The following is a 24,899-nucleotide window of genomic DNA, read 5'->3' as shown; positions in this document are numbered from 1 at the left end:
CAAAGAGCGGGGCAGAGCTACCCAGGGATTGGATCTCTCTGACGTACCAGAGGGTCAAAGTCTCCCTCTGCCTTTCTCCAGTTTTAGAGTGTCAAATATGGTTTTGGAGGGGAACAGTTTCTCACTAGATCTGTGCAGAAAAGAGTTCAATTGGGCCATTAAATGGCAATAAACCAGGAGGAGTCTGATTCTGTGAGCTGTTGGGAAGCACACTGTCCCAGTCGGAGAGAATCCTGGTTTCTGATATCCGATACTATGTAAAACAATATTATGCAACAACAATTTTGTTTTATTGCATAAGCATGCATAAATAAAAAAGTTATAGCTAGAAATTCAGAGGACTTTTCTGAGTGCTATCATGGAGATCTGTGAGTCCCATCATGTAGCAGTCCCTGCCTCCAGGAAATATTAATACCTTACGTATCAGTGGACGTACTTTCATTTACAAACCTGTTTTGACTACTGAATGTGTATTTCTACATATATGTGCAGAGGCACCTATTCAGCTTGAATATTTTCCTTAATAAAATAATAAAGAATCAAGTATAAAACCACAAGGACAAAGTTACAGTTGATAGTTTGCCATAAAACTTTCCTAATTTTTAATTTATCTAAACAGCTTTTTGGAATTAAAACTTTATCTCCTCCCTTTTGTAATATGATATTAATTCATATTATGCGTATTATTTCTGTTCTTTTTCTCTAATTTGCTTATGTCTACTGAAGATTTTTTACAGAGAAGGGCTGACTCACAATAGAAATTTTATACCTCCCACTATGACTCAGTCTTGTTTTTTATATATCTGTCATTATCTTAGTGTCTGACTTTTAAAGCTTCTATGTTTTCTTGAAGTATTTCTCATCAGTAGTGTTGAGCAATGAGGTTCTATAATGGATGGACCATTTAAACAGGCTGATATTGCAATTTTTATGCACCTAATATATCTACCTTACATTTAGCTTCTCTATAGTCAGGATTTTCTATTGCTATCCAGCTTGTGTGAATTTGACTTTTGCATTTAAAAAATGTATTTATCTTAAAAAAGGAGTTACACTGTGGTCACTTCTATAATGCAATTTAGACTGTATTTAACAGATCTCGGTAAAGTGGCAAGTGCTAATCATACCACTGCTTTTTCTCAAGGGATTTTTTTTGATTGGCTAGTTTAAACTGAAATGTCAACTAAAGAAGCTCCCTATGTCCTCTCAGTTGGCTTGAAAAAAAGCACCAGTGCTCATAAAGGTGACCTCCTGTTTGCACTTCTTTTCAGGGCAGTGGCCACGAAATTTTTGGAACACTTTTTCCTACGGAGGCTTTTCTCAAACTGTCTGCCTGATCTATGTGACATGTCACTCATAATTACTAAGAAAGAGAGGTGTAGTGAAGCACAGCATCCCACATGGATGCTTAAAGCCACTTTGAGCATTGGGGTTACATTCTTCTGACAAAATGTCAATGTCTTGTCATACATATTCAGTGTCACAGAGTTAGTTGTATTTGTTTTTGGAAGTGCTGCATTCCTATGAATCCCAGGAGCTAAGAAATGGCTTATGAAGATCTGTCACATGGAACAGAAAAGACAGAAACAACTTTTAAAAACCTGCAATCATTGAGCTGAATAGCCTTCGGAGTGAGCTTGTATAAGATTTGCTGTGTTATGAACTTTGTTGTCTAGAAAATGACTGAATCCTATTGTAGACACATAGATTGTAGACACTGAGATGTTTCCACTCAAGTTACATTTTTCTGTTGCAGTCTTGCTCCAGGGGCCTTGAAGGATCTGCCATCCTGCTCAGAACAGCCGCTTTACAGACCTAACTGAGATACACGAGACTTAAAAATAAGGCAATTGGCCTGATCATGTGTCTAACAGCATCTAATGCAAATATTCTAAGTTCTTATAGAGCCAGATAGAGTCAAAAAGAAATGCTCTCATGGCTGCGAGGTATCAGCTGCTCTCAGTGAGCTGTGCAAAGCACAGAGTACATCCACAGGTGACCTTCTAGGTCATATGCAAGCCACTGGGAAAACAGAAGCGAGTAGTGCTCATCTCACTTGGGAAGCTGGTAAAGGCTGTGCAGACTCAGAACTATTAGCCCCGCTAAATTACAGCATTGGTCATCCAAATATCCTACTGTTACCACTAGAAACAATCAGTTCTAGTTCAGATTTCATCCAAGTCACTGTTCTTTATCAAAATAATCACAGATGTCTCTAATGCGACCCTGTACTGCAGTGTAGTTAAACTCAGCATAGTCTGCACTAAATGTCCAGATCTTGGTTCTTGTGTCTTGACAAGTAGGAAACTGCAAGACTGCAAGACACAGAATCTTTTATGTCTCTTACAGTATTTTAATCTATAGGTAAAAAAAAAATAGCCCGTGTGGAAAAGTTTCATGTGATGTGAAAGTTCACTGGGAACTTATCAGATATTTTCTACTGCAATAGAATAAGGAAAATCTTGCATGTGTCCTATCACCTACCATGGGAAGAAGACTTAATTTTATAAAAAAAAAAAAAAAAAAATAGTGGAGCTAATCATTTTGAAGTATTGAGTTTTGTTCTCCAATATACTGAGCATAAACTGCTTTATGTGTAGTCAGTGAAATTCTACAGTGTTTAATTAAAGATGTCCTTTCTTGTAAAAGCTCCGTTTAGGAACTTGAAAGGAGCTGTTATTCACCAGGTGTTTCACTGGCTGATCAAACTGAGCTAATTAAGTCCTTTTTAAATACTTTTCTGTATACTTGGGTGGGTGTTTGACACTTCACTGAAGCTAATTCATTATCAATGCAGCTAAAAAACTCTTACAGACATGTATCACTTCTTTTACTTGATCCTTTGTAATTAATAGTATTTTACTTTTTTTATCACTAAAATTTAAATAAATCAATCTTTATGTAGAGCTGAAGACTAAAATTAGATAAGAAACTCAATGGGAAGCTCAATAGACAAATAATTAAGGGTCTAATCAATGTTTAACTCTTCATTAACCTACCTATGTTTCACAGATGTGTTTGCTAGAACCTAGAAGAAAGTCCATAGGCCTTGCTTGCCTGAAGCTCAAAATGTAAAAGTCAAGTTGTATTAAACCAATAATCAACAGACAAAAAGCCCCAACCCTATTGCAGTACTCCCTGTTTACTAAAATAAACTAAAATAATTGGTACAACTGGTACAATAATGTTTCCTTATTTTTCCAATGTCCTTGACCTTGGACTGACAGTCTGGTTTCATCTACTTTAACTGCTTCAAAGAGTTTCAGACTATTTAAGCCCTAGTTCCTTTTGTAGCACTTAAGCCTTCACTTCAGAAATATACAACTGTGCAAAGTAATAGCTGATTTGTACTTTTCTCCTGTATACTACTTACATCCACTGTGTGAAGTAGCTGCACTTAAAAACTTGCAAATGTTATCTTTCATGACTTTATCAGAGAAAATATTGCCTCATTATTTCTGGTGTTCCTTAGGGAAAATCTAAAGATAGGAAGCAATATTATTCAATTATCTGAAGTAGTTTTCAAAACTGTCTGAAAGTTTCTAGGATTGACTACCATATTTCCATGGCCCAAATGATTATTATTAGTTATCAAGTTATTATACATTCTTATCCATGTTAAATTATTTACATATTTAACCTGAGAGACTGCTTTCTAATGAGCAAGTGGTATTTAATCAATATGCAAATAGTGTCAAAGTAAAATGAAGTTTTGTTTGAATTTAGTTGGTATGAATAAATAAACCTGAAAGCATTTGGTTAATTATAATTATAGTTTTATCACTGCCTAAAATTGCCTGGTATTTAAGAGGTCATGTGCTATAAATTGTAATTGATCTTTATTTCATGACTAGTGATGATATTTCAACGTAAGAAGAGAGAGCAAAGCACAGCCAAATAATGTGTTATAGGAGAAAAGTAAAATGCAATCCAAAATGACAAACTTAAATAGAAAGAATGAGAAAAAAATTCAGAAAGAAGAAAACAAGTCTTCATAATTTTGGGGGCTATAAAGTACTACTGCTACAACTTGCTTGTAGAGCCTCATATGTATCTCCTCCTTATCATGCAGATAAAGAGAATGTCCACCAGCAAAGGATGCCAGTCAAGGGTATTTATGGATGGCTAAGTGAAGAAACTAGGATTTTTTTTTGAGAATGATTGCATAGTGGATTTATTTTCTCAACTGACTCTTATGCTAAGGCTCAACTTTGGATTATTACCTTTATCCTTTTTTGTAGTTGAAGCCTTGATTTCTTTTCCTTTTGAAGAGTCTGGAAAAAATATGAAATGCAAAGATGGAAGGAGAAAGTTAGTAATGTAAGTACACACTGTGTTGATCAGTACTATAACAAACTTGTGTAACACCAGATGAAGCAACATGTGCAAAACAGGTAAGTGTTAAGAGTTAGAATTTGTTTGCTTCAATAAAAGGGTCAACTTAAGAATGGAAGGCAAAACAAAAATAATTCCCACTAAATTAACTGGCAAAGTTTCTGCAATTCAAACCATGCAATCATTCCTGTGCAGCTTATCATGTCAGCCTGTCATGTGAATTCAGTAACAGCACGTTTACTAATTCACTGAGAATAGGCCAGCATTCACACTGCAATATTGGCTATACAGGTCAGACAGTCAAAGAACACCACAATAAGGGTAATGATTTTATTATTTCTGAATTGTGTCAGTCACTGCTCCTCTCAACATATCATATCTATTAAGTGAGAAGAAGTGGGGTTTAGTTTCTTTTCAACGAAAGCATGTATTTCAAAAGATATCAAAACTGCACTGAGATACCAGCAGACCCTTCCACGAGGACAACTGGTTATTTCCCAACCACATAATGATAAGACGTTACCCTTCTCCTTTAAGGCTGCTGAAGGCTTCACATCTTTTCTTTTATTAGTCTCTAGAAAGAAACATATAACATTTATCACAAGTTAGGTTAGAACATTAGGATGACATTTGAAACAAAAGCAAGTCAAACAATTTGAGATGTAAACACCAAAAAAAGACAGAATCACAGAATGGTTTGGGTTGGAAGGGACCTGAAAGACCATCTAGTTCCAACCCCCTTTGCCATGGGCAGGGACCCTTTCCAATAGAATAGATTGTTCAAAGCCCCATCCAACCTGACCTTGAACATTTCCAGGGATGGGGCATCCACAACTTCTCTGGGCAGCCTGTTCCAGGGCCTCACCACCCTCACAGTGAAGGATTTCTTCCTAATCTAACCTAAATCTACTGTCTTTCAGTTTAAAGCCATTACCCCTTGTCCTATCCCTACACGCCCTTGTAAAAAGTCCCTCTCCAGCTTCCTTGTAGGTCCCCTTTAGGTACTGGAAGGCTGACATAAAGTCTCTCGGAGCCTTCTCTTCTCCAGGCTAGACAACCCAAACTCTCTCAACCGGTCTTCATGGCAGAGGTACTCCAGCCCTCTGATCATTTTCATGGCCCTGCTCTGGACTCATTCTATCAGGTCTGTGTCCCTCCTATGTTGAGGGCTCCAGAGCTGAATGCAGTACTCCAGGCGGGTTCTCATGAGAGCAGAGCAGATGGGGAGAATCATCTCCTTCAACCTACTGGTCATGCTCCTTTTTGTGCAGCCAAGGATATGGTTGGATTTCTGGTCTGGAAGTGCACTGCCAGCTCATGTTTAGCTTCTCATCAACAAACACTGCCAAGTCCTTCTCTTCAGGTCTGCACTCAATCCATTCTCTGCCCAGCCTGTATTTGTGCTTGGGGTTGCTCCAAACCATGTGCAGGATCTAGCACTTGACCCTGCTGAACTTCATGAGGTTTGCACAAGCCCACCCCTCAAGGTGCCTCTGGGTGGCATCCCTTTCCTCCAGCATGCTGACCACACCGGACAGCTTGGCGGTATCAGCAAATGTGCTGAGGGTGCACTTGATCTCACTGTCCATGTTGCCAACAAAGATGTTGAACAGTGCCAGTCCCAATACTGGGCCCTGAGGAATGCCACTCATCACTGGTCTCCACTTGGACATTGAGCCTTTGACAGCAACTCTTTCAGTGAGACCATCAGCCAATTCCTTTACCCACTCTGTGATCTATCCATCAAATCCACGCCTCTACAACTTAGAGACAAGGATGTCATGCCCAATAGTGTCAAATGCTTTGAACAAGTCCAGGTAGATGATGTTAGTTGTTCTTCCTTTATCTGCCAATGCTGTAACCCTGTTGTAGAAGGCCGACAAACTTGTCAGGCACAATTTGTCTGCAGCGAAGCCATGCTGGCTGTCACCATTCACTTCCTTAGTTTTCAGGTGCCTTAGCGTAGTTTCCAAGAGGATCTGCTCCATTACCTTGCTGGTCACAGAGGTGAGACTAACTGGCCTGTACTTCTCCAGGTCTTCTTTTCTTTCCTTCTGAGAAATGATGATTATATTTCCCCCTTTTTGGTCAGTGGGAACTTCACTGGGCTGCCACGGCTTCTCAAATATGATGGACAGTGGCTTAGCAACTTAATCTGGCAGCTCCCTCAGGACCCGCAGATACATCTCATCATGACCCGTGGACACCTTGAGGTTTCTTAGATGGTCTTGAACATGATTTTCTCCTACAGTGGGTGGTTCTTCATTCTCCCACTTGCTGCCTTTGTCTTCTGTGACTTGAGCAGTGTGGCTAGACCACTTCCTGGCAAAGACTGAGGCAAAAAAGTGGTTGAGTACCTCAACCTTCTTCGTATTCTGGGTAACCATGCCTCCCATTTCCTCTGGAGAGGGCCCACATTTTCCCTAGTCTTCCTTTTCTCACCAATGTACCTATAGAAGTTTTTCTTGTTGCCCTTGAAGTCCCTGGCCAGATTTAAGTCTATCAGGGCTTTAGCTTTCCTAACCTGATCCATGGCTGTTTGGACAATTTCTCTGTATTCCTCCCAGGCTACCTGTCCTTATGTCTACCCTCTGTAGGCTTCCTTTGTGTTAGAGTTTGTCCAGGCCCTCCTTGTCCATCCACACAGGCCTCCTAGTGTTTTTGTCTGACTTCTTCTTTGTTGAGATACATCACTCCTAAGCTTGGAGGAAGTGATCCTTGAATATTAACCAGCTTTCTTGGGCCCCTCTACACTTCAGTCCTTTATCTCACTGTACTCTACAAAGCGGATCCCAGAAGAAGCTAAATTCTGCTCTCCTGAAATCCAAGGTAGTGAGCTTGCTGTATGCCTTCCTCACTGCCCCAAGGATCTTGAATGCCACCATTTCATAGTCACCTCAGCCAAGGCTGCAAAAATTAAATGGATTTAACAACATAGAAGTAAAGAACAGGACACAACACCAATGTCATTAATTCATCCTTTTAGACCTGGATATGCAAAATAATAAGCCTTCAGTGTGTCATAGGTTCTTTGAATTTTGAGGAAACTGTTAAGATATCTCTCAAGTAGGCAGTAAAGAATGATAACTTACAAAGAGGAAAGCAATTCTATAGATCAATTGGCATCAATGGATTTTTCGTTTGCTGAACACAAATAAAAAAATAATCTACATTAGTACAATTAAAATACTAGACATATTGGTTTTGAAAGCCAGAGGCTGCTGATGAAGTGGGAGGTTTTTTTTTATTCAGGAATGACAAAAGGACCAGAACTCCATTATTATTTTAAAATCGAAGAGGCCATATAGGTATTGCGGGTGAACAGGTTTTCACTTCTTGCATATATCTAGCCTTTTAAAATCACAAACAAGCTGGGTGTAAAATAAAGGCAGTGCTCATCCTTCAAATGTACATTCATATATTTTATGTCACAATGAATAGTCCAAGAACATAATTGTATCTCCATTTTTTTCTGCAGTATATGACAAAGTATTAAAGCAGATGAGAAAAACATTTAAATTCTAGTTCTCCCTTTCTTGTACCTGACAAGGTGGAAGGCAAGGATGAAAGAAATTCCAGAAGTTAGCTGAGCACAAATAAATCAAAACTATGATCTTGTTGTGGTGCCCAGGTGAGACACTGACAAAGAGAAGAATCCCAAGCCCCAAGTGGTGCCCTGGTTTCATTCTAGGAATATTCACAAGGAATACTTAATTCCTCCAAAAGTATATAATTTTGCTCCATATCTACTCAGTAATCTCCACTATGCTAAGCATTATCTGGACTGTATTGAATACCTCCAGCTTCCAAAAAAATGGAACTCCATCACAATTTGAACTTCAGATGTGCTGTTATAGGTCAGGCACCGTGCACAGTTCTGCTAGTCCTTGCTTTTTCCATGAAATTTTTGAGCTGTTTCAGTACTCTCCAGAAAGTCATCAGTGCCAACGAATCATGTAATTCTTTGTATTAGTGTTCAAAACACACCACATTGAAACAAATACGTTTTTCTCCAAATAAACACTATTGAAAAATTTGTGACCTTTGTGTTCACAGCTTGCAGGCCAACCTCCTGCAACTGAAAAAATCAGAGATGTTTGTGTCCATATTGACAACAATATAGGAAAAAACCCTGACTTATATCAGTCCCTCTTAAACACCTAGATCAGTCAGTAGCCTCAGCCAGTCTCATTCTCAGTCAACCACATTCTTGAGCCACAGCCACAGGGACCAGATTTAGTCTACTTCCCTGCAGGAAAGTACCCACTATGGGATTTAGACAACTCGTTTTTCACAGACGAACATCCAAAGGTGGTACAAAAATACATTTAGTATATTCCCCAGAACGAAAATGTCTGCATTTAAAAGAAGCCCGGGCATTTACTAGGGATGCTAGTGGGGATACATACAGCACAAATGTTATTAAAAACAATATCATGGATAAAGTAACCTAAACATGTACCAGGATGGTTTTGGTTTTTCATCCTCATATATTCATACTCAAGACCTGTTTCTAGCATTGAATAGCTCTTCTGATATTAGGTTCTGAATTTCTTAACTTCTGCAATTACCTTTTTCCTTTGATCCCTCTGGATTCTTGGGATTTTTTCCTTTTAGAGAATCTGTAGGGAGATAAAATTTTGAGACTTAGATGATCTTAGTGCTCTCCTACACTAAAATGAAAAAATACAAAATATTTAAAAATTAAGACTGAAATTGTAAATAAAAATGAATGCAAACTTGACCTGTGTTTACATTCTCTCTAGTGACCACCTTATATTTTTTGAGGTGAAATAAAGTTAGTAGCAAATGTAAAAGTAGCATTTACCATAAATACCTCTGTTTGTAGAGACTTCATAGAACAGAGAAATCAGAAAGAAGGGGAAAATGCAAGTAATGACACACAAGTAATGACACAAGATCAGAAATGTTAGGGCCTTATCCAAATCTTCAAGAAGACAGAAAGGATTATTCTGTTTTCTCTGATGGACTGAAGCCTAATTTTTTGCCTCAGCCCTTCTGGGAGGGTGTGTTCAGGGTCACCAAGCACAGGAATAACACACATTATGTTGTCTAAATGATTAGTTTATTTTACTTTGAAGCAATAGCCCCTTGACCTCTTAAATGTATGTATCAGGGAATATTAGGAGGAAATTGCTTTTTCCAAAGTTAGGAGGTAATTTGATAGACTTGTGGATGTATTTGGCTTGAGTGAGAGAATATTACAGCTTGCAGGATACTGAGTAGACCCAACTGCAATCCATCTGACAGGATACAGCACCTAAACATCTAGAGAAAACATACCATTTATTTCAAATGAAAGTTAACCAAATCTTCAGTAAAACAGATAAAGCTAAAAGAAAATCCTTTCCAAAATAAGTTTAACCCTTGATCATCCTCCTGGCTGCCATGGTACCAGGAAGAGATGGCACTCATCCATCTGGCTTGAAGTGTGAATTGTAACAGAAAAAGTTCACTTCCAAGGTGGCTAAAGCTGTTAGAGAAATCACACCATTCAGGGATGGCTATTTAAATTAGGGGCCTGGTCTTCACCACAGCAGGTGGACTCCTTCAGGGGACTGAGAGAAAACTTCCAGTGTGAAGACTGAAAACTTTGAAGGAGCCTCTGTGTTGACTATATAGGAAGCCTTGAGACAAAAGCTACCCAGCTTGGCCATTTCACTCTCTATGCATGTTTGTGATCTCACAGTATCACACAGTATCACAGTATGTTTGGGATTGGAAGGGACCTCAAAAGATCATCTAGTCCAATCCCCCTGCTGGAGCAGGAACGCCTAGGTGAGGCTACACAGGAACATGTCCAGGCGGGTTTTGAATGTCTCCAGAGAAGGAGACTCCACAACATCCCTGGGCAGCCTGTTCCAGTGCTCTGTCACCCTCACTGAGAAGAAGTTTTTCCTCAAATTTAAGTGGAACCTCTTGTGTTCCAGCTTGATCCCATTACTCCTTGTCCTATCATTGTTTGCCACCGAGAAGAGCCTGGCTCCGTCCTCGTGGCACTCACCCTTTATATATTTATAAACATTAATAAGGTCACCCCTCAGTCTCTTCTTCTCCAAACTAAAGAGACCCAGCTCCCTCAGCCTTTCTTCATAAGGGAGATGCTCCACTCCCTTAATCAACTTTGTTGCCCTACGCTGGACCCTCTCCAGCAGTTCCCTGTCCTTCTTGAACTGAGGGGCCCAGAACTGGACACGATATTCCAGATGGGGTCTCACCAGGGCGGAGTAGAGGGGAAGGAGGACCTCTCTTGATCTACTAACCACTCCCCTTGTAGTACACCCCAGGATGCCATTGGCCTTCCTGGCCACAAGGGCACAGTGCTGGCTCATGGTCATCCTGTTGTCCACCAGGACCCCCAGGTCCCTTTCCCCTACACTGCTCTCTAATATGTAATTTCCCAACCTATACTGGAACCTGGGGTTGTTCCTGCCCAGATGCAGGACTCTACACTTTCCCTTGTTAAATTTCATTAGGTTATTCCCCACCCAACTCTCCAGCCTGTCCAGGTCCCGCTGGATGGCAGCACAGCCTTCTGGTGTGTCAGCCACTCCTCCCAGCTTAGTGTCATCAGCAAACTTGCTGATAGTACACTCTGTGCCCTCGTCTAAATTGTTAATGAATATATTGAATAATATTGGCCCCAGTACTGACCCCTGAGGCACTCCACTAGATACTGGGCTCCAACTAGACTCCGCACCATTGACTACCACTCTCTGGCTTCTCTCCTTAAGCCAGTTTGCAACCCACCTCACTACTCTGTTGTCTAGACCACACCTCTTCAACTTAGCTGTGAGGATGCTGTGGGAGACTGTGTCAAAGGCTTTACTGAAGTCAAGGTAGACCACATCCACCGCTCTTCCATCATCCATCCACCTTGTTACATTCTCATAAAAGGTTATGAGGTTGGTCAAGCATGACTCACCCTTGGTAAAGCCATGCTAACTGCCCCTAATAACCCTCTTATCCTTGATATGCCTTGAGATGGCACCAAGGATAAGCTGTTCCATTACTTTCCCAGGGACAGAGGTGAGGCTGACCGGTCTATAATTACCCGGGCCCTCCTTCTTGCCCTTTTTGAAGACTGGAGTGACATTTGCTTTCCTCCAGTCCTCAGGCACCTCTCCCTTTTCCCAAGACTTGGCAAAGATGATGGAGAGCGGTCCAGCAATGACTTCAGCCAGCTCCCTCAGCACCCGCGGATGCATCCCATCTGGACCCACGGATTTATGGATGTCCAGACTATTTAATTGCTCCCTAACCCAGTCCTCATCGACTAAAGCAAACTCCTCCATTAACCTGGCTTCATCCGGGTCTCAGGGGTACAGGGCTCCCCAGGACAGCCTCCAGCAGAGTAGACAGAGACAAAGAAGACATTCGGTAATTCTGCCTTCTCTGTATCTTCTGCCACCAGGGCACCCACCCCATTCATCAGTGGGCCTACATTGCCTCTGGTATTAGTTTTATCTGCTATGTATTTGAAAAAGTTCTTTTTGCTGTCCTTGACCCCTCTCGCCAGCTGTAATTCTAAGGAGGCCTTGGCTATCCTAGCTGCCTTCCTACATCCTCTAACAGCAGCCTTATATTCCTCCCAAGTGGCCAGCCCCTGCTTCCATGAGCTGTAAACTCTCCTCTTCTGCTTGAGCATACCCAACAGATCCCTATTCAACCACGCAGACCTCCTGGCTCCCTTCCTTGACTTCCTACATGTGGGGATGCTCTGATCCTGAGCATGGAAGAAGCAATCTCTGAATGCAATCCAACTATCTCAAAGATCAGCCGCCACTGTTACAGCCACAACCACAAACCATTGCCTTTGGTTTTGTGGCTTTGGTAGCATATGTCCTTGAGGGTGGTTTGGTTTGGTGTTTTTTTTTTTTTTTTTTTTGGTCATCCATGTAGCAGGTCTCCTTGAGATTTCCTATGATTTGTAGCTTCTAAAGAAGGTTCAGCACTTTTGACTCTTACAACTTTTGGAAACAACTATGAATGTAGGACACTTTCCATGGTGCACCGACTTCTTTGCCCTCTGAGCCAAGGCTACTGAGATCAACAGTCCTGCTTCCCTTCCAGGGAGAAGGTTTTCATCTTCAGGAGCTTAAACTGGGACTTACTGAAGACTTTTCAAACTTCTGCTCTTGACTGACAACTTTCCTGCTGGTCACAGAAGAGGAAAAACAAAGTTGGCTTAAAGCCAACATTCTCCTTGCTGCGTTATTCCTGCATTCTACTCCAGCGGTGAAGCTGCATCAGGTTATGAGGATGGTATAGAAAGATGTAGCAGCAGCAGCAGCATTTTGTGAACTTTTTGGGATAAATCTCTATTTCTCATGCAAATCTCAACAACAAATAAGGAGATGGAAATAGGAGGAAACATCAACTGAACAGACATCGCTTTTTTCTAGGTGAGTCTCACAATATAACTTTCTACTTTTGAAGAAAAAAAATGTGTGTTATAAGTTAAAAAGTTCTACATACAAGATGCAGTTTCATTTTGCTTTTACTTTAAAGCAAGCACAAGCATTGCACAGCAAGTGCAAATCAGCGCATTTGTTTCTTTTATGACAATGTGCTATTATGGATATAGCAAGAAAGAAATATACACTACTGACTTATTTCCCCTACCAATCTGTGCATAAAAATAAATAGGCTTATTATCCTCATGTAACTGACATAAGAAAAGATGCAAAGATATCACAAAACATGCAAACAAGAGGGGAAAAAGGAGCATTTGTTTGGAAAACAAATCATGGAACACAGTACAGAAGTGAATTTACATTATCTATACAGCACAAATGCTGTCACTTTAATAACTCAGCATAATGTAATTCTAGCAAATTTCTTAGAAAAATTCAATGAGGAGTTATATATGGTATATCATGAACTTTTAGTGCCACTGTTAGAGACTCCGGATGAATGAGCTTCTACTCTGATTAGCTGAGTAAGATATCTACCAAAAATACACATGGCAAATTATACCTTAGAATGTAATTGGCCTCAGGTTATTTTGAATATGCTTATGTCAACAGAAAATCAGCTTTTATATTCTTGATGGTAAATGGGCTTTTTTATTCTTCTTTACTTCAGAAAAAAAGCTGAAAAGCTGGTTATAAATTCAGAAGGAGTCCAGAGATGTCCTTTATCACAAGACAATGGAAAGCATATTCTTCCAGTGTTCTCCTTAATTACTGCCAATAAAATTAGATTTTAAGATCTTAGGTTTTATTCACCTCATAAAATAGATAAGGTAACATTGTGAGGTTATGAACTATAGAGCATCCCTGCAGTAACTCTAAATTCAGAGATTGATTTTTCCTGTCTCTGTTTTAAATAAAAACTCCATGCCTCAGTTTATGAAAAATAGCCTGCTTCACGATAAGATTTTTGGTCTGGACATTATCCTTGTTCATCCAAACTTAGCCAATCCTTCAAAGAGAATGAGGTAGGATGATGCCACTTTTATTGCGTAAGGTGCCAGGCAAACATTAATCATTACAAGTATTTAATATCTCATCTAAAAATGTTCCTTTATTTGGTTTTACATGAATAGTAACAAACTCCTGTGATACATAATTAGCATGTGTACGCAGTCTCAAAAATCCTTACTTTCCTGTGTTCTTTAAAATATTTTTTTTTTTTTGCCAGAAACATCCAATTTAAGAAACAGTTTGTAAGACAGCAAGTTGCAAAGAGTGAAAAGAAAGCCCCAATAACCTGGAAAACCTTTACAGAGGCCCACTGAGAAGGCCTGAAGTTGTGATGGAAAGTGGAAAGAATGGCATGCAAATAAAGCTTTACTTAATTTATGAGCTACAGTTTGGGCAAATATGGTAACTGAAATAGGGGATTTACAGTCCTAAATATATATTTGTGCAACAGAATAATCCAGAAGGCAACAGGAAAAGTACCTAGAAAGGCACCAAGCTTTCTAAGGGTTTCCCCCACACAGCTTTGTAAGTTCTTCCTATAGAGTCTTTGCTGCCAATATATTTTGAACTGAGCTATTCAGCTCGCTAATCAGCACCTGTATTTTTAGACACAGACACTGAACTGTGCAAGTTTGATGCCTATTATGGGAAAGAGCGATGCTGCATCAGCAAGTGCTCTCAGGATCTGAGGAGCCAGGCTTGGCTGGGCTGGACATCAGTGTTGCTGCAGGGGCTCGGGAGCATTTACAGCTGTATTCAGCATCGAGTCATAGGTCAAGATCTTGTTGTTAGCAGCAGTAATGCATTGGGCATCTGTGGTTTTGTTACATGGGGTAAAGAAGGGAGCGTGAAGCTCTAGTGGGTAACACTTTCGGTAATATGTGTGAATTTTTTCCGAGATTTTTGCCTTGTTTTCCGAAAAAGTAGGAAATCTGATATCACATGGCCTGCATTTGATGCTTAAAATAAATTCCTGACTATTCCTTTCTGAAGGCTGGATGGAGAAGATCTAACCTCCTCTGCCATGTGAGAAGGACCTGTTAATAACTTTGTGATTGAAGTCACTGACCCATTGAGCATGAGTCCAGGAGATTAAAAGCAGCGCCATGGGAACATTCAGTGACGGACAGCCTACAGAAGCTTGTTCAGGGCTGGCAAACCCCTTTCCATTGGTTCTAAAGAGACTCTTGCTAAAGAGGAAAAAACATTTTGGATCTTCTTTCTCTTTATATTTCTTCCTTCCCTAACCCCAAGTACTCCTTTGAAAGGAGTAGCAGACTGAGCATACCTATTCCAAGCAGTGGAGGAGGGGGCAGAGGTGTCACTCAAGTGCCTTTTCTCATTTTTCAGCACAACCCCACCAGGGAACAACAGTACAACAGGGCAGTCTGTGGAGAGGACCATGGCACCCCAGGACAGTTTGGGCATACACTTCTGGTCCAGATTAGGAGTACGATACACATAGAAGAACAATATATGAATGACAGGATTTGAAGAATATTATAATTTAATTTTAATTTGTTCAAAAAGAAGCAAAAAGAGATTGCCCAGTTAATAAAGAGTGAATGAATACATCTTCCAGGATTTTGAAAATGTATCTAGCAAAAAGACTATTCCTCCTTCTCCTTTAGATTTTTAAAAAGTTTTTCCATAGTGCTTGAACTAAACTCTTCATTCAGTTCTTTGTTTGAAATAGCATATACTGACTATAAATTAGAATAAATATTAATATATCTATCTATCTGGTAGATCTTTTTGTCATGAAGAACCTAAAGAACACGTTAAATAAGACTTAACCATAAATCACTTCTCCTTTCAAATACAGCTATCTCTAGAAAGCAGGGAAACAATAAGATGGGTAAAAATCAGCCAGAAAAATAATGGATGAAAGGAAACTCCGTTGAGCTAACCATCTACTCTGACTAAATTAAAAAGATGTGGGAAGTGTTTGATAAAAATTAAGGAAAAAAAGAAATATCCAGACCAACTCTCAAGGGCAGAGAGGCCCTGCAGAGAGATCTGGACAAACTGGAGAACTGGGCAATCACCAATCACATGAAGTCTAACAAGAGCAAGTGCTGGATTTTGCACCTGGGAGATGGCAACCCTGGCTGTACATACAGACTGGAGAACAAGATGCTGGAAAACAGCTCTGTGGAGAGGGATCTGGAGGTTCTGGTTGACGACAGGTTGAACACGAGCCAACAGTGTGCCCTGGCAGTCAAGAGGGTCAACCGTGTCCTGGGGTACATCAAGCACAGCATTGCCAGATGGGCGAGGGAGGTGATTGTCCTGCTCTGCTCTGCATTGGTGCGGCCTCACCCGGAGCACTGTGTGCAGTTCTGGGTGCCATCAGATAAAAAAGATATAAAGCTACTTGAGAGTGTCCAGAAGAGGGCTACTAAGTTGATGAAAGTTTTGGAGAGGAAACAGCATGAGGAGCAGCTAAAATCACTTGGTTTGTTCAGCCTGCAGAAGGGGAGACTGAGGGGAGATCTCATCACGGTCTACAGCTTCCTCACAAGAGGAGGAGGAGGGTCAGACTTTGATCTCTTCTCTCTGATGACCAATGACAGAACCCAAGGGAATGGCAGGAAGAAGTGATGGGGGAGGTTTAGATTGGACATTAGGAAAAGGTTCTTCACCCAGAGGGTGATGGAGCACTGGAACAGGCTCCCCAGGGAAGTGTCACGGCCCCAAGCCTGACAGTGTTCAAGAAGAGACTGGACAACACCCTCAGACACATGTTGTGAACTGAGGACTTGTCATATGCACAGACAGAAGTTGGACTTCATGATCTTTATGGATCCCTTCGAACTCAGGACATTCTATGATTCTTTTAACTCTCATGTTTCAGGTGTTTGGCTGGATGGGTTTTTAACTAGAGCTTTTAGAGACAGTAGAAAACCCATTACTCACTCATGCCCATAAATTTTATTCCTATTATGTCCACAGATTTATGCAAACATTCAGTTCAGATTTTGTTGACTGGCTCCTATTAAACACTTTGTGTTGTTCAGAAAAAATAAGTTCTTAAGAAAGTTCTTAACTATTACCCAGAGTGGTTTTGCTACATTTATTTAATTAATTTTGAGATTTCTGAGTGTTAGTTGGCTCGTCATATTTTATTTATGTCCTTTCCCCACTCTTTTTTTCATGCTATAAATCTTATGTAAAAATGTAATCAATGAAGTGTTGATTGGTTAAGATTGATCATGGGAAAGATTTACAATGATTATTTTAAAATTAGAATCTTCATTCTACTTCATGTGATTTTCGACATGTTTTATATTCTATTGTGTGTTCTTACCTTTATCTTTTAAAGACGTAGGATTCTTTCCTTCCTTTTCTTTGGCATGTTCTGTAAAAATAATTTATTAATTTTCAAGCTAGACTGATAAAATGTTAACATCTAATGCCTCTGGGATAATAACTGATTGAATAACTGCTCATTTCTAACTGAGCCGTGATACCAATTAATGATTATCTTAAAATTAAAATCTTTATTGTACTTTGTGTGGTTTTCAAAAGGTTTATATTGTATTGTGTATTCTTACCTTTATCTTTTAAAGACGTAGGATTCTTTCCTTCCTTTTCTTTGGCATGTTCTGTAAAAATAATTTATTAATTTTCAAGCTAGACTGATAAAAGGTTAACATCTAATACCTCTGGGACAATAATTGACTGAATAACTGCTCCTTTCTAACTGAGCCATGATACCAATTAATGATTATTTTAAAATTAAAATCTTTATTGTACTTTGTGTGGTCTTCAAAAGGTTTATATTCTATCGTGTGTTCTTACCTTTATCTTTTAAAGATGTAGGATTCTTTCCTTCCTTTTCTTTGGCATGTTCTGTAAAAATAATTTATTAATTTTGAAGCTAGACTGATAAAAGGATAACAGGATACCTCTGGGACAATAATTGACTGAATAACCGATCATTTTTAACTGAGCCATGATATCAATTAAATGTGTAGCACAAAACTCTTTTTCATCAGTTTTAGTATGCTCTTAAAGTGAAACTTTTTAAAGTGTGATGAAAGAACAAAGATCACTCAAAACTTATTTCACTTTGCAGCTTGTAATAACAAAGGTTAAGAAGTGTTCCTAAATTCTGAGTTTAGACTTTTAAGTTTTCATACAGATGCTTCACTTAACCAAGGCTCTATTTGCATTTCTGATTCAGGTAAAACCAATTCAGTTTTATAATGAATTTACTGAAATAGTATTAAATTCCTGACTGAACCATACCATAAAAACAAAATGGCCAGTACAATGCAAGATTTCTTTTCTTTCTTGATGCACATAGATCTTAGGGTTTTATATAAAAAGGTCCTGCTGTGTTACCTTTATCTTTTGTAGCAGCTGGAGATTTCAATTCTTTCTCTTTTCCAGGATCTGTAAAAAAAATATTCACACATATGACAGTCAAAAGCCATAACTGAGTGAAACTCTGAGATTTAATCATAAGAAGCATCTAGATCATATAACAGAATATAACTATATATTGGAAAAAAAGTAGTGAAAAGCAGTGTTTAGAAGAGTTGTAAGAAATTCACCTGTTTACATTCAGAGAGTTCAGTCCACAAAATGTGTTTTATTGACAACTGAGAAACATACAAAATATGCAAGTTTCAACTTAATATGAGATACACATAGCTTTTCAACTTTCTTAATCAGAAAGGACAGAACTGAGCCTTTTGACTCATCAGATCTGGCTGTGGCTTGCTTCCCTCATCTGGGCTTGTCCATTCTTGCTGACCAACTCCAAGGGTGTCCATATTGAAACAATTATTTTCTAAGGGTCAGATGTGTATTGAACTGAGAGAGCAATAGAATGGTGAAGATGAAGATTGCTTTTTATTCTGCCTACAGACAAGTAGTGAAGATTGCTAGGCCTAGATACTAGATACCTCTTGAAGCAGATTCTACTTCCTACTGTCTGAGGAAGGGCAGTCCCCTGTAAAAGGCTTAAGAAATAATTTGAACCAGATAGAAAACAAGAATTCTGTTTCAGACAAAATGTGAGATCATCACTCTGGGCTGATGAAGCAAAGATCTTCAAAGCTTCCTCACCAAAATTAAAAAGATAGATGAGACTGTCACAAAACAGGTTAGTCAGAAAGACCAGAGATTTAGATTTTTAATTATTACACGTTAATTGAGTGTTTTAATCACTGATTACACTGTTTTATACATGTTATCTGAAAAATACCTATTAACAGTTATTTTCTGGAAAAAAAAATACAATGTTCTCCATCAGATATGATGCAAAAAATTCTTTCTATTGAGAAACTTGGCAGCAATTCAGTGCCAGAAGAACTTAAAGAATTCTGTTAGAAGACTCTCTTGGTTTCTACACATAAGAGGCCAAGACTCCTAAGGAGGAAGAGGAGGTTGTATTTAGTAGATAGATACGAAACTTGCAGCAGCAAGTGAACACCGGCCGTATTCTGTAGGCCTGAACTTACTGAGGTCTGCTAGACATTCTGCTATAACTTGGCAAAATGACAACCTGAAGCACAAATTCCATGACAAGAGCCTTGTGCTACTTGCTCTGTATTGATTTGCAGTGTTAAGCTCATACTGATATCAGAATACATAACTGAGACCTGTAGTGAGCTGAGCAGGCATGGAGAGAAGACTTTTGCATGTAAAATAATAGATACAGACTTTTAAAATGGGTTTTCTGTGCTGATATTGCACAAGTCTTTTTCTTTTCTCAAGGAAGAATATGCAGCATTGTGATGAAACTTTTTCAGTTTAAACAGACTAGAATTTCTCCATATATCCATTATGACTGTTATCAGCTTTATTGTTTCTAGTCTGCCTAGTTTCTAGTCTGTTTCTAGTCTAGTCTAGTTTCTTTGTTGTTCTAGTCTGCCTAATCAACCATAATCTGCAATTCTGACCAGCAGTAGGAGCTTTTAGATGTTCTTTTTCTCTCATTTATACACCTGACATTGCTTTATCAGTTATAGCGAGAAGCAATATATGAAACTATAGCTTACTTCCTTGTTTCATCTTGGATTTATCTGAGGAAAGAGAAACAAAAGTGAAAAGAGAAAACAAAAAGGAAATATTAGAATACATGTTCACATAGGAAATTATTTTAAACACAATCAGCTAATGAAACGATTTAAATATATGTTGTCCCTAAGTGCTTGAATATATCTTGGAAGTCATTTTCACTCCATTGCCACTTGACACTGTATGTGAAAAAAGCTAATGGTTTTCACCTAGTACTTTGTAGATGTACAACAAAAGCATGAAAAAATCTCAGTCTCATATGACTAGTTTTAACTGATAGTAATTAACGCTTTTCTTAGTACTATTGGATATCACAAGAAAAAACATTTTCCTTTTCTTCATTTCTTTTAAGTATTAATTCTCAGCTGTCTCAATAACAGGCAGTAACTCCCTAGCAACTGTCTGACACTTGCTCATGCCATTTTTCAAATAAACAAGGCAAAGAGTTAAAGTACCGCCTTTTTCTAGAGACTTCTAGCAGCTCTCTGCCTTCTTGCTCTCCTATTTACAGTTAAAAATGTTACGTACAACTTTGATTTACTGCTAATAAAAGATAAGGATACTGAAATGTTGATATAACCTTTTAGCCCATTTCCAGACCACAGGGATTTGAGGTCAAAGCTGGAGCAGCATGTTTGATCATTAAAATCTTCAGGTTTAAATCAATGAAGCTACATCCTGATGGCTAAACAAATAGAGCCATCATCACTCCAGATTTTCCCATAAGTCTCCTTTTATTTAGTGTTTTTCTTAAATTCCAAATTCTAATTTTGGTCAGGTCTGAATGCCTCTATTTTTTTGACATGCATCCTGACATACAACAGCTAGCAGAGCCAATGATTTCACTTAGCCCAAAAAGCTCGAAAATCCCTTTCAGTTTAAAAACTATTTCCTGGTCCATTCATACTTTCCTGATTGAGAACAAGTCCCCACTTTTACTCAGATCTTCCAGATACCTAGAATCAGTGAATTAGATACAGTTTTCACTCAAAACATAACTCAGAGCTACTTCCATCACCTTATATTCTACACTTCCATGAGAAATACAAGTACATGCTAATATTAAAAAGCTTCCTGAAAGATTTTTTGGCTCATTCGTCCTTGAGTGATCAATGTGTTGGCAGCAGCTCCATATATGTAGGGTGCAGAAATGTGAAGCAGAGGCACTTGCTGTCTGAAAGTGTTTATATTCACTTCTGTGCAGTAATGGAACTGAACTGTTGCCAATGCTTAGAAGTAGATGCAGAAATAGTTGTGATAGACATTACACATTGCTCCTATTCCTTTGACTTGCAGAAACTAGATATCTGCTGGCATGAGGAGATAATGCTGCCACTGCTGACTGCTGTCATGGGAAAGAGTGTGTCCCCTTTTTGAGCTTCCTGAGTATCACAACTGATGGTTTAGAAACCCCTGCTCACTGCCAATGATATGAAACTGTGGTTTGTACTGCTCAGTCTGTGCTCTTTACCTCACATTTAGAATATTTTGCAGATGAAGTCCCATCTAATGGTGGCACATTGTAGCAGGGACAAATCTTACAATAAATATCACCTCATCGCTGCATGAGATAGCCAAACAGAGGGAAAACAGTGCAGATGACTGAGGAAGCACTTGTATGGCAAAGGAAAATAGTGTGGAGACAACCAGACTAACAATGACTGAAATCTAGGCCAAGGCCCACATAATTATAACATTTTCCATGACAACTAATAAGCAGCTGACAGCTGCTGCAGGGTGGCTGCTCTGCTGGGTCAAGCTGAAGCTGAGAAAGTGGAGAAAAGAAAGGGATAATAGCTCAACTGACCAAAACTATGTTAGTAAATATGTCATATACTTTATTCTGAAAGTTACTGGCAAGTTTGGAAAAACTCCAGTACGGTAAGACTGAAAATGCCGAATTCATCGCCATGCCAATTTGTGCATGAGTAAATACAAAACTTGGTAGACAAATACTTGGTAGTCGGTTATTAACAAAACACAATAGATTAGGATGTGTGTCATATAAAGGAAGCCAGGGCTGATAGTGTTTCCTCCATACCATACTAACGTAAAAATAATATAGATTGCCTTTAACAAGTGTACAAGAAACAGGTATGCTGGATATAATGCTGAAAGTAACAATAATACTAAATATGAGTGTATATAATGGGAAAAGATACATCTTTATCTAGCTACTTTAAGGCTTCAATCCTGTTTATGTTCAGCATCATCACTTAGTTGCTTGATTTTTGTTTTAGCCTGGATGTAGACTGTCCCTTGGTGTTCCTGCCTGGTTAGCTTGGGAAGCTGTATGCATGTTTAGTGACCTGTTGAACTGTGTGCTATCAACACATGCAGTTCTTGTATCCTTTCTTCTTCTGGTGTTCCCACTCCCAGATATTTCCACTCATGTCTCATCCACACCAGTCCTAAGCTTTTTGCTAAAAACACCTACAAGTTTCATTCTCAAAAGCTTTTGAGTGTTTCTGCAGTGGACCTTCATGATTCTTCATGGGGCTAATGTTTCATTTGGGATAAGGCAGCTCAGCTGACTTTAGGGGGCCTCTGCCCCATTATCTCATTGCAAGCCACTCTTTAAGACTGAAGAGTAAAGGCTGATCCCTGCCCAGGCTAATGAGGCAGGAAGCCTCTCGCAAGATCCATGAGACACAAAGTCCCAGCACAGAACCTTTAAGCTTTTTATGGGGGTTACAGATTTGGAGGAGTGGAACAAAGTCAGTTCCTGGTGGAAATTCCCTGTTGCTCTGATAAGCACAGCAGGCTCTGGCAATTACTAGCAGAGCAATGGATTTAAAGGTTGTTGTCATCTAGCTGTTTGAAGTTTTTGTTCTGTGCCATTCTCTTTTAAGAAAGTTAATGCTAACATGGTTTGTGTGTTTTTTTTTTTTTGTTTGTTTGTTTGCTTGTTTGTTTGGTTTTTTTTACCTTGCTCTGCTGCCTTACTTGTTTTTTCTTCCTTCTTTCCTGGTACTGCTGCAAAACAAAGATAAGGTTTAAATAAGACCTCTGGTCAGAAATGTTGCTTCAAGAGACAAAGCTTTCCTTAAATGTTTACAGATTACTTTGTGGCAAGTGATTTCAAAGACTTGCACCCATGAGATACCTTTTTTTTGTCACTGATATATGACTACATAATAAGCATTTTCTTACCTATCTTAAAAAGAAAACAAAACAGGGAACTTTTTTCTTTCAGAAAATATGTAGCATTGTCTTTTTGATCTTGGGGAAACAGAGGTTAACCACAGTGCATGTCACATAACGGAGAAGAGAGCAAACCAAGAAGGTCTCTAATTTACCCCGTTGTGTGAGGGTTCCCCACACAAGTGTGTTTTTATGTTTGCACCAGAAGAAACCTCCACTCTGCATCTCTGATACAGCAAAATAGTTCCACACGTTCTTAATGTTAAGCATGTAGTTAATCTTACTGAGGACAGTGGGCCACAGTCAGACTGTATGTTATAGTCACCTAACTTGGTTCTTGTTAATACTGTGATTTCTGCATGCAAGAGAAAAGAGTGAACCAAACCACTAGTGCGGGAGGGCTACTAGACCTTTACTGATGCCAGGGGAAGCAGTTGTAACAGCCCAGGTCAGCACGTCTGGACATATCCAACTGATTATTCTCAAGCGTCAGCTTGCACAGTTCCTAAACTGATTTGCACAGTTTAAGAGACAAGGGACAGAGATTATTCGTTCATGGCTTCACACTAAGGATTAAATGATCTAAGAGGAGGTGAAGGAATAAATCTCTTCAGACTTTGGTCTTTTAGGAAACATACATAAAACCAGATATCTTTTATAGTTTCTGACAATTAACATGGCAGGTTTGGCATTGTACAAGATTTCCTGTAGATTACTGAATATATTTAGGACAACATATGTATTTTCTCACAGAATTGAATTATTCAGGGTTAAGTCTTGCAAATATGTAGACATATTTTTTTAGTTATAAACGGAACTACCAACACTTCACTTTTGTGAAACCAAGCATTTGTAGCCATAATTTATAACTACTATGCCAAATAAGAAGGGTTGCTTTAATTTAAAAAGGTGTCCTCTTACAGCGTTTGAGACAAAAAAGTGGCATTAAGAAAATAAGCTTCACTGTCATTGCCTTGTTTAAAAGTGGTGCAAAGAATAAACAATCAGCATAAATGGCAGGATATAAAGTGGACATTGAAAATTAATTTAAGTCAAATGACTGTTAAGTACAACAATGTCTTTGCAGCTACAGAGTTGCCAGCACATAATACCCCCTCAGTTTGTTGTTTCAACCTGTCAAACACAGAAATATTTTCAACACAATGTTTTATTATGGCAAATCTCAGCTGTAAATTAAGAGCTTGGCTTTTAGAGGAAGGGTCATGTTCTGTTATTATTTATGCTGAGAAATTCAGATAATTCAAAGGACTTATGTAGTGCCTCCAGGTGTGTTTGCTGCTCTTGAAGGGAAGTCCTGGTGGTCCTACTGGGGCCAGGCTTGCAGCCCAAGCAGTAGGGAAGCCTTCTGAAGCTTCTGGGCCTGATGGCCCAAGCAGGGCAGCTCAGTTGGTAAGCTGTGGCCTTTCTGTAATGTCTGCAAGGGGGCTGGAGGCCAAAAGAAGGATCTACTGTTCCCAGCAAGAAACCTCTTCTGAGATTCAGTGAAATGTCAAGTATGGACAGATGAACTTCTTCATGTTGAGTGGGATGGACGAACTCATACATCAATCACTCCTTGCCACTTGCTCTTGTTTATCCCAAGATGCTGTGGGGTGAGCGGGTGTTTGTGAGCAAGCTCCATGAAAACAGTGAAATATTGCACCTCTGCACTGCAGTTACCTCAGGTAACTTATTTTATTGAAAATAATCTCCGGTTTGCCTGAAAATAAAGTCTAGGCTGAAAGGATGACTGACTGGATCCACAGAAAAAAAAATGTGAGTACTCCGTTTCTATCCAAGTACCTAAATTTGTATTCATGTTGCTGGACATAGAGAAAGCCAAAGAGGAACAAGCTCCCTTAACATTTATTTTAGATCTCTGCTGTTGACCTCCATGTTACTTAGGCCTAGATCATCAGGGCTACTTAAATCAGCAAT

General features: G+C 39.1%; 1 protein-coding gene across 29 annotated transcripts in view; it reads right to left on the bottom strand.

Moving 5' to 3' along the window:
• TRDN (triadin) overlaps positions 1-24,899 on the bottom strand; it is a 233,824-nt gene that overhangs the window by 52,997 nt on the left and 155,928 nt on the right. For 18 of the 29 annotated variants that reach the window (XM_082049372.1, XM_082049345.1, XM_082049347.1 and 15 more), the window contains 9 exons: positions 22,746-22,793; positions 19,799-19,822; positions 18,135-18,185; positions 17,589-17,639; positions 17,342-17,392; positions 17,095-17,145; positions 8,907-8,957; positions 4,859-4,909; positions 4,224-4,274 (listed from right to left, as the gene is read on the bottom strand). In XM_082049372.1, coding sequence (XP_081905498.1) covers positions 4,224-4,274; positions 4,859-4,909; positions 8,907-8,957; positions 17,095-17,145; positions 17,342-17,392; positions 17,589-17,639; positions 18,135-18,185; positions 19,799-19,822; positions 22,746-22,793 — 429 coding nt within the window. The remainder of the gene's footprint in view (positions 1-4,223; positions 4,275-4,858; positions 4,910-8,906; positions 8,958-17,094; positions 17,146-17,341; positions 17,393-17,588; positions 17,640-18,134; positions 18,186-19,798; positions 19,823-22,745; positions 22,794-24,899) is intronic. The other 11 variants (XM_082049368.1, XM_082049356.1, XM_082049370.1 and 8 more) reach the window with 11 other exon arrangements.

Source organism: Streptopelia decaocto (genome assembly GCF_964273445.1).
Source record: "Streptopelia decaocto genome assembly, chromosome: 3".
In the NCBI taxonomy this organism is placed as follows: domain Eukaryota; kingdom Metazoa; phylum Chordata; class Aves; order Columbiformes; family Columbidae; genus Streptopelia; species Streptopelia decaocto.
Note: the sequence above shows the minus strand (reverse complement) of the source record. Positions and strands in the feature narration are given on the sequence as shown.